This window comes from Dendronephthya gigantea, unplaced genomic scaffold (genome assembly GCF_004324835.1).
Source record: "Dendronephthya gigantea isolate DGI-Jeju-01 unplaced genomic scaffold, DenGig_1.0 000371F, whole genome shotgun sequence".
Lineage (NCBI taxonomy): Eukaryota > Metazoa > Cnidaria > Anthozoa > Malacalcyonacea > Nephtheidae > Dendronephthya > Dendronephthya gigantea.
In genome coordinates, this window is record NW_021163381.1 from 67,189 (window position 1) to 76,682 (window position 9,494).

A 9,494-nucleotide genomic window follows, 5' to 3' on the forward strand; every position below is an offset into this window, starting at 1 on the left:
AATGTATATGGCCGGATGCTTAACACACTGAAAAATCATGAAATTTCAAACGCTGTGGGAACCGTGGCGGTAAAAAATACGAAGATATTTATGAGTTATATCGGTAGCTATATCACAACCAAAGACATTTCCAACTCCGAACTTTGCATCGTCCAAAAGGAAAGTGGTGTATTTGACCAGAGCATGTTTACCGATATTACTATGGTTTATATAGCCGAATCATTCAAATTGGACTTGTATATAAATCGCACTCAGGAACCTAGAGGATTTGCTAGTGAGTGAATATTTTTTGTTATAACTCTTCCTTTCTGAGCGATTTACAGAATTCGAACTCCGAACCAAGAAAAAACACACATAGGAAGCGTAATTTAAAGTTTTGTGATTAAGCCATATTGTTTCGCATGAAATTTGGCCGCCATGTTTGTTTTTATCCCAATGCAAGACGCCATCTTGTCCCAAATTTCTGGTAATGCCCGAACTCGCTTATGGAGATCCAGAGAAATATAGCATCTCTACACTCACCAGATTATATTTACCTTGACGAATGACATGTCTAAATTTAATTCTACTTGAAAATCGTGAGTTTCGATACAAAAAACCTGTCATGTGACTTCAAAGTTATCCTCAAAACTTGTTATCTTATTATGATCGATTTACAAATATATTTAAATAGAAGCATCAGGCATCGACGGCATCGATTTATAAAGTAAGATACATGCATTCACGGCGTTTGAAATTGTGACCGCTTCGCATGAGAAATTAAAATAAATTTAGTAAAGGCAATATCGCGGCGAATGTAATTTGAGTACTTTTGCGTATGGTTTTTCCAAGCCAGGGCTTTAATTCGTATTAAATTTGTACAATCTACCATCTGCAATCCCAACTCCATAATTCACGTATAGAACGACTATTTATTGAAAATACAATTAACTTCAACCCAGCTAGTGAAAGGATGCAAATTTTGCTATATATCATGTGTGCTGCTGTATCCCGCGCTATTTTGGGCATATAAAAAGCTTTTTAAGAGTCAAAAGACCATTTCAAGAATAAAATAAAGCCTAAAATCAAAGACATGCAGCCGCCGTCTTTAACTTTAACCCTCATGATTTAGAAAAAAAGTATCCCAAAAATGGCGGTGGCAATTTAGTCGTCGTGAGAAATGTAATTAGCTGAAGATTAATAGTTGTAGAGCTATATAGAAATCGTTTTTATGGACAAACGATGTTGCATGTCAGGATATCCGCTTTGTGCAACCGTCAAGTTCAGTGAGCAGCTATCGCTTTTGTGTTTAGTGGGCTTACTATTGTCACCTAGACAACACATGTTTTGCACATGTAAATTAACTTTCTGGTTAACAAATTGGCTTGTTTGTCGATATTAGATCTTTGTGTTCGAATAGAAAGCGAATATCCGGCATGAATGTTCAGTGTTGCTCATTTATACACCGTCTTTGTATATGTAGTGCTTTGCAATAACTCATTAAAATTATTCTCTGGAATGAGGAGTTTCAAAATTCAGTGAGCTTCTAGTCAAACTGAATAGAAATCAAATGATAACGCATTAATTCGCTATTAAATTTGTAGATATAAAGACTAACGGAAAATGGAAAGCTTGAAATTGAAACACGAGCCTGTCTGTATTCGCGATTTTGAAATTTTCGCTAAAGATTTTCTGCCAAAGGCCGTATTTGATTATTACGCCTCCGCAGCGAATGACGAGCAGACAATCTCGGAATCAACAGCAGCTTTTAAACGGTAAGACTGCAATTACAGTATTGCTTGAGTTTGGCAAAACGGTCAGCAAGAGTAATTACTCCGGCGTGAGCAACGGAGTTGAAAATTCGCCTCGGTTTTGTTTTGTTATTTTTTTTTTATTTTTCGTCGTCACAAGTGTGTGAAAAGTGTATGTGACCGTATTTATTATACGTCACAGTTTTGTTTCCCAAGAGTTGTGGTGCACAGCTTTGGCTAATTTTCCGATGCGCAATTTGATTTCGCACGCATGCTACGGCAATTCCTCCAAGAGGAACAAACCGTCTTCTGATGCTGTTCGATTAAGTTTAGATTTAAATAATTGGGGTAAGAATATATTTAATGCATGTATATTCTAGATCTGGTCCTATTTTAATAATATGGCTGCTATTTCACCGTTTAACAAGATGTGGTCGCGTGTATGGGCGCGTTGACACGTCGCAGTTTGCACAGGATTGAAGATTTAATATAACTATATATAATCGCGAATTCCAAAGGCAAAGTGAACGTATCATGCGGTTTATTTACGAAGGAGTTAACGCCAGAACAGGCGTTTTGTTTAGCTAAGGACTAGCAAACTCATTGCTTGGATATTCTAAACAATCTAAACAAGACACGGCCTTCCTTAAGAAATTGTTAGTAGAGGGGAGGGCTTGCACAAATAGTTCGTAAGTAGAAAATGTTTATTTAAGGATGGGTGAGTTTGTTTGGGGTTAAGGGATCTCCCTAGAAAATTTTCTGATTTTCTTGTCTTTGACTTGCCTCCCTTCATTTTGGGAGAAGAGACCATCTCAGCAGCCTAAGCTAAACATAGTTAATTTGCTAATATTTACACTCAAAAGGGACCTTCTCTTGGCGGCTGCCAAATGCTGTCACTGGGGAGAGAGGGGGGGGGGGTGCGCTCTTGTTCTCCCAGGAATTACCTGCGAAAAAATTATTGCCTGGACCCTTTCACCACACCCGCGCCTTCTGCCTGCGAATCGGCCCCTTAGAGCTGGAGTATCGTGTTACTAAATGCGCATATATAATGTAATTTAGCATTGTAAAAAAATAGAAGGTCAATATCGATGAGGAAATAACTTAGACAACATGTCAAATATTAAATATTATTATGACCTTCGGCATCATAAGATTACTTTTCTTGTCATGAGGTGACAGCCATGGGATTTCCTCCCAAACAATAGTACTGTCGTGCAAGGTTCAAGTGTCACTTTGTGTTAATCGTTTTTTTGTTATATTTTGCTCAGTTAAGCACTTGAAGCTTACGTCATGAAAAGCTTAATTCAATAAAATTATTAGTGAAATAGTTTGTAAGTTTGAGATATGGTTCACAGAGTAATAATTTGGTAACTGTACTTGAAATTGATGATGAATATTTTAAGTTGTGAACGAGTTTAACAATGATCGATTAAGCAAAAGACCAACTCGACTAGTGTGTCAACGCCCTTAAGTAAACAAAATACGAGAGCTGGACCGAGCTTCTAACGGCAACTCACACTTGTAACCATACAACGTTGATTGGATAGTGTGAATCACACCACTTTGCATAGCGCGTCTTCAAGATCCCCTGAAATTTTATTATGAAAGAAGGTGCACAGCACCCGAAACTTCATGGACTCAGTAACGGAGTAAAAGCCACATGGAACGTTAAAGAAGCTCAACATTACTGAACCATCGACAAAGGACAGGGTAAAAAACAACGAGAATCCGAAAGGACAGAAAGCAACGAAGATTCTAAGAGCAAGAGAAGACAAAGAAAAGAACATTAAGAACGTTAATATTAGAAAGTAGGAACTGTAAAGATCCTACTACCTCGCGTAGAAAATAAAAAAAACTTTTTTAACAATCGCATCTATGAATCGTCCACAGCTAGCGTTCAATATAATTATAAAATCGCTAAAAAACAAAGCTCGTGCACTTTTTCGTTTGATAAAAAAATTCCTTTTTTTGTAATCTATGTGTAAATTCGGCCTAAATAAAAAGACCTTGAAATCGACTAGAGGATTCTGTAATCCTATTGGAAAGTACAAAGTAGCTATTTTGAGCGCAATTAATCGAGCAGGGTAATGGGTAAGTACCTCGGGTTCACCTTTGCTTTAGAGCTCCTCTCATCGGCCTTGTAGACACGACTGATAAGTGAAAAAATAGAAATTTTCTGTCTTAAAATTGATGAGTTATTTGATTTTCACACCACTTGAATTCGTTCAGAAACAAGCTACTGTAATTCTATCAATCACAATCAGAACGGCTGACAATTCTTAACCATTTTTATAGTATTCCTGTGAACAAGATCTGCATAAGTGGCAATGGAGACTTTAGACTTATTTCTTACCCGGGAGATAAAAAGGACATTTTCAGAAACAGCTTACTTAACTTAGTAAAAGTGCCAAGTTTGGTTGCGAATTGTTGTAAATTTCGGAACATATAGCCATTAAAAGCTCACGATTTTTGTATACTTTTGTATTGCGGCCGGAAGTGTGCAATTAATTTAGTTACACATTACAAAATACGCCATCTTCGCATTGATATATTTTCCGTATTTAACAAATTATCGCAGGTAGACTTTGCATTTGCACTAATTTAAGTAAGATCATTCTGACTGTGATGATTTATTTTCTTCTTATTGCTTCGATAAGAAATTAGTCTGATGCGCTAGTCGTCCATTGAGCCCTCTGGGCCATTTCAAATGTTGTTGCTTTTGCAATGCTTTGTAACCTTAACCGAAATTATAACTAGATTGCAAACTTCTTTTCTCAGGTTAAAACTTTTACCACGAGTTCTGCGAAATGTGTCCGCCGTTGACATGTCAACATCGATTCTTGGTGAAAAAATTGAAGTCCCATTTTGTATAGCACCGACTGGCATGCAGAAACTTGCGCATCCCGACGGGGAACTTGCAACAGCTAGAGGTTAGATTTTGTTTGAATGTTTATGGTTGTTCAACAGGCTTTGCAGTTGATCATAGTAAAGTTTAAACTAGGTAAATAAGGTGTATAAGACCAGGTTTTATTGTCTTACACAAATCTTGGAAACTAGGGACCGACCCGGGCTTATGGGCGGGATTTTTCGATGCATATCCTAAAGTTAATGTTTAAAGTTGAATTCTGCCGAGCAGAATGGTTGCTCGGGGATTATACGAAAATTAAGAAGTATTTAAGTCAGTATTGAAAGTGATAACTTTTTACCTGATCAGAAAATAAAACCTTTTCATTTCGCGTCAAACATATATACTTTGATTTCCATTGTTGCGTGTTGCAATAACCATTTATTGTGTTTCGAGAATGGAATTTAGCTGATAGCCTGATAGGTTTCAAAAAAAGCTAATGAATATTATTATTGTCTCAACCGCAGCTAGCTCCCGAAATGACACATGCATGACCCTGAGTTGCTGGTCATTGACAAGGCTTGAAGACGTCGCCTCAGGCTCTGATGGATTGAAATGGTTCCAAACAGACATTCTAGGAGATCGAAATATTATGGCGAGTCTTATTAGACGTGCAGAGGCTGCAGGATATAAAGCAATCGTTTTGACGGTTGACATGCCAATCTGTGGTAAACGACACACCCAGATTCGCTACGTGTTTACCGGCTTACCGCCAATACCTAACATAAAGGAGGCATTCGATTCGAAGGATATGTTAGAGTTTGGTAGTGGCTCTGTGGACAAAATCCACGATAGATCAGCTACATGGGACACGATCATTCCCTGGGTAAAGTCTATTACATCATTACCAGTAGTAGTAAAAGGAATACTTACCGCTGAAGATGCAAAACTAGCGGTAAAATGTGGTGTTGATGGCATCATTGTTTCAAATCATGGAGGTCGACAACTAGACTGTGTTCCCGCGACGGTATGCGCGATGTGTCCAAATTATATTTTGTAATTTATGATAATTTACTGTAATTTATAATTTATATATTATAACCCAATTTATGGTAATTTAAAATTTAGTCATAATTTATTGCAATTTATGATTGAGTGCCAGTTAACAGCTTCCCGCTTTACCCTGATTGAGAAAAGCAATTGAGCATTTGTGAGGAAAAACATAAGTTAATACTATATGCGATCATCTGAAAAATAAATTGCACTATTTCAAACTCAATCATGAAGGCACAATTACTTTATATCTCGGTTTAGATTGAAGTTTTACCGTCAATAGTGTCCGCTGTCGGTCAAGATGTGGAAGTGTATCTGGACGGTGGTATAAGGTTTGGTTAGGATATTTTCAAAGCCTTGGCTTTAGGGGCAAAAGCGGTGTTTATCGGGAGGCCGATCCTATGGGGTCTTGCCTATCAGGTAAAAACCATAAATTAAATGAACGAACAAGAATTATTGGACGTTCAATAGCATTGAACAATCGGTGTCAAATTAAACAAAAATCATCAAAAATAATGTAAAAAATAGCCATTGTATCTGTGAAACACACATTGTGGGAGCTCCCACAAGTTTGTGTCTTACCTTACGCGGACTTAGGACATTGTGTGGCCTCAGAGCGAGTCCACAGAATGTTTATCAAGATTTTTCATCTGAAAATGAGGATCCTAATGAAATTTCCTCAATCGCATTGAAAAACACAACTCGAACAGTTCAGGACGTATCAGAAAAGTCGAAAAAAACAAAAAAATAGCGAATTATAAGAAAAAACAAAGTCTTCCCACAATGACATTTCACAGGTTCAGTGTAAAAAATGTGTATAAAATGCGACTATCATTGTGGTAACTTGTACAAGAATTTTTCCATAATGTGGACTTGCATTTTATGTCCACACAGTGCTACACCTGTAATACACGAGGACCGCACAATGCTTCTGCTTTGTTCATGACTTATACACAATTTTATTCAGCTAGCATGGCAGTCATTAAGACATTATACATGTTTCGATCAATAATGAAATGCTGATATTATCTTCCCTCGCAGCATGCCAAAAGGGACCTTAAGCATGTAGGACGGGGGCACGACGACGATGTTATCAATACAATAGGTCACTGAAAATAAATAAATATTTAGCCCTATATTGTTGACGTGCATCTCGATTTCAGCGATTTTTGTTGGTCGGGGGCCGGTTGTATAAAAACGTAGTTAGCGCTAACTGCAGTTAAAAAGTAGTTAAAAAGAGTTAAAAAGTAGTTAACCTTAATCACGTAGTTAAGCCGGTTGTATAAAAGTGTAGTTAGCCTTAACTGCAGTTAAAAAGTAGTTAAAGTTAACTATCCTCAAGGGCGTCGTTAACTTTCCAAATCGTAGTTAAAAATGGCGTCTTGAGCTTTTGAGGAGTGAGAAAACATTAAAATCAACACATACCAAGGTTGTCAACCGTTATATACTCAAAAAAGGCCCCGTCGAAGCTTGTAAACTTTCAATATGCTTTTATTTTTTTCATTTGGGCAGCAACGGAGTATATTTTTGCTTCGGGAGACGTGCATGTCGATACCAAATTGCGATCCTACTTCCTAGCAAAGATTAGCCATCTCCATTTTCAACTGCAACCGGTATTTTGACTCAAAGGGACCTTCTATATTAAGAGCGCCATTTTCGTTGAATTATTTTGAATTTTTTCTTTGTTTTATTGCATTTTTTCCAATATTTTAGATCAAAATACTGTCAATTTTTGTAAACACGAGTCCACAGTCTTGTTCAAAATCAATAATAGCGGTCAATAATTTCGAGACACTTCATGTTATTTCTCTGTTTAACAACCCCACGCAAGCTCCACGCAAGTTAACTACGTGATTAGTTAATCATCCGACTAACTACGTTTTGTGCAACGCAGTTAAGTCGTGTAGTTAACTAATCATAGTTAAGGATTTAACTACAGTGATTAGCGCTAATCACAGTTAAAGTTAACGAAGTTTTTATACAACCGGCCCCAGGATGATTTTTTGAGCACACGTAGCATAGTACTGCGGTTTCATCCTATACGAATGCGTAATATTCGCGATCTCAACTCGGGAGAATTGACGATATAATATTGTATAGTTAATCATTATGTAAACAAGATTAAGTTTTTTGACGCACAATATTGCCATTACTATCTGGAAGTACTACGTGTATTCACTCACAGCATTTTACTTATAATTTGTAATTCTACTTGTGGGAGACGTAGGACGCAGTGAGCGGTACCTCGAATTAGGCTCTCAGAATTGTTCCCAAATATTAACACAATGTTTTCAACGTCTTATACCTGATTAAATAGATACGATTGATAATATACAACAACTCTTTACCATAGTATTTATTTAAAGAAATGTCTAAGTCGCGTGCTCGTTTTGCCGTCTTACATTACATGTACATGCTTAATAATGTCCCTAATATTAAATCCCCGAGCCTGTAGGAAGTGAAGCGCACTTACTTTAGTACTCTTGGCGCGTTATTTGATGAACGTCTTTTACTACCCGGCGAAAATATTTCAACAGTCCGTACTGGCGCTAAAGTCAACCTAATGCTCATTGATTGTAGTATTTATGGTCGTCTATCAATGTGAATTTCCTTTTCATCGATCTTTTCAATCTGTGACTCGTCCAACAATCGTAACAGCTTCTTGAGAAAAGACAAATAATGTTTATGCGCCATTTTATAATAGTAGAAATAGTAGATATTATATGAATAAATCAATAAAATACAGTTGGAAATTTTGAACGGGACCGCTGTTGTCCGGTTACAATTCGGAAAGTGTCGGATGACACTCGGAGCATACTCGCACCTATATGCTCGCACCATCAATAAAAGATGATAAAAGACCTTTGTATGGTATTCTTCAGAATTTCGTGATATGGTAAACGGTTTATTCTTTTTCTTGCCGTTTTTCCGAAATTATCACCTAGTACGATATCAAACGGCAGAGTCAAAGACAAGGTTGACGAACCTGATCGATACAATCCAATGGAGGATAATATGTGTTCGCATTCATGAACTCAAAAATTATGAGATAATATATAAAAAGCTTGTCGCAAAATCTCCATTCCCGTTGGAAAACTAAAGAAGGGATTGTCCTGGACGAATTTAGCGGCTAATCATCTAAGAAATGAAGATTTTTATTCCCACAAGGTACATGTTGAAAGATAATTTTGAATTTTATTGTCAGAGGGTAAATTATAAGTGTGCATAATTTGTGCAATCGGGTATCTGAAGTCTGAACAAAAATTTATCGTCCCTATTGCCAGGTGCATATCACCTACGTTAAAATTACAGCGGAGGGCGGTTGCCTTTCAGCGATCTTTTCCTTTTTTCCGAGCTTGTTGTTGATGTACGTTCCTGACTGTTTGGTCTCGTGGGCAAACAAAATGGTTGCAGTGCCAGCTTTACCAGTATCTATTTTGATAGGCTATATACTATATAGTATAAGCCTCGTTTTACGCTACACTTATGGGCACGGCTAAAATGGGTACTCATGCTCATTTCACAGGTCTGTCTTTGTATAGGTAGCCTGAACTCTAGTAAAAATATAAAATTGGGTACGAGTACCCATTTTGTTGTGCTGTGCCAGTAAATTAAATGTAGTATAAACAGGGGTATAAATACCAATGTCATTCATCAGCCCATTTTGGTATTATTGGAAAGTGAATTGTGTAAGAAAATAAAATAATTGTGCTACTACCAGTACTCTGTTAATTCAAAACCCTGTTTGATATCACAAATGTAATATTTGATCATTAATCTATTAATTGTATATTACTACTGCCTGCATTGCTGTCTTATTTTTTAAATCCAGTCAGTTTATTCACCCAAAATTCATCTCAAGCAGG

At 37.0% G+C, this 9,494-nt stretch overlaps 1 protein-coding gene across 1 annotated transcript; it reads left to right on the top strand.

Annotated features, from left to right (window-relative positions):
* The first annotated feature begins 2 nt into the window (after positions 1-2).
* LOC114542631 (peroxisomal (S)-2-hydroxy-acid oxidase GLO1-like) lies at positions 3-6,069 on the top strand. The gene is made up of 5 exons (XM_028562138.1): positions 3-274; positions 1,584-1,754; positions 4,509-4,660; positions 5,103-5,602; positions 5,890-6,069. Exons 2-5 carry the CDS (start codon positions 1,603-1,605, stop codon positions 5,968-5,970), a joined length of 885 nt encoding a protein of 294 aa, XP_028417939.1. The 5' UTR covers positions 3-274; positions 1,584-1,602; the 3' UTR covers positions 5,971-6,069.
* The last annotated feature ends 3,425 nt before the right edge of the window (positions 6,070-9,494 follow it).

What these genes read in the sequence shown, in the direction of transcription:
- LOC114542631 (XM_028562138.1), top strand. Translation starts at nt 1,603, where the DNA reads ATGGAAAGCTTGAAATTGAAACACGAGCCTGTCTGTATTCGCGATTTT. An exon ending in GGAACTTGCAACAGCTAGAG is followed by an intron (nt 4,661 to 5,102) that starts GTTAGATTTTGT and finishes TCTCAACCGCAG; the next exon opens with CTAGCTCCCGAAATGACACA. An exon ending in TAGACTGTGTTCCCGCGACG is followed by an intron (nt 5,603 to 5,889) that starts GTATGCGCGATG and finishes ATCTCGGTTTAG; the next exon opens with ATTGAAGTTTTACCGTCAAT.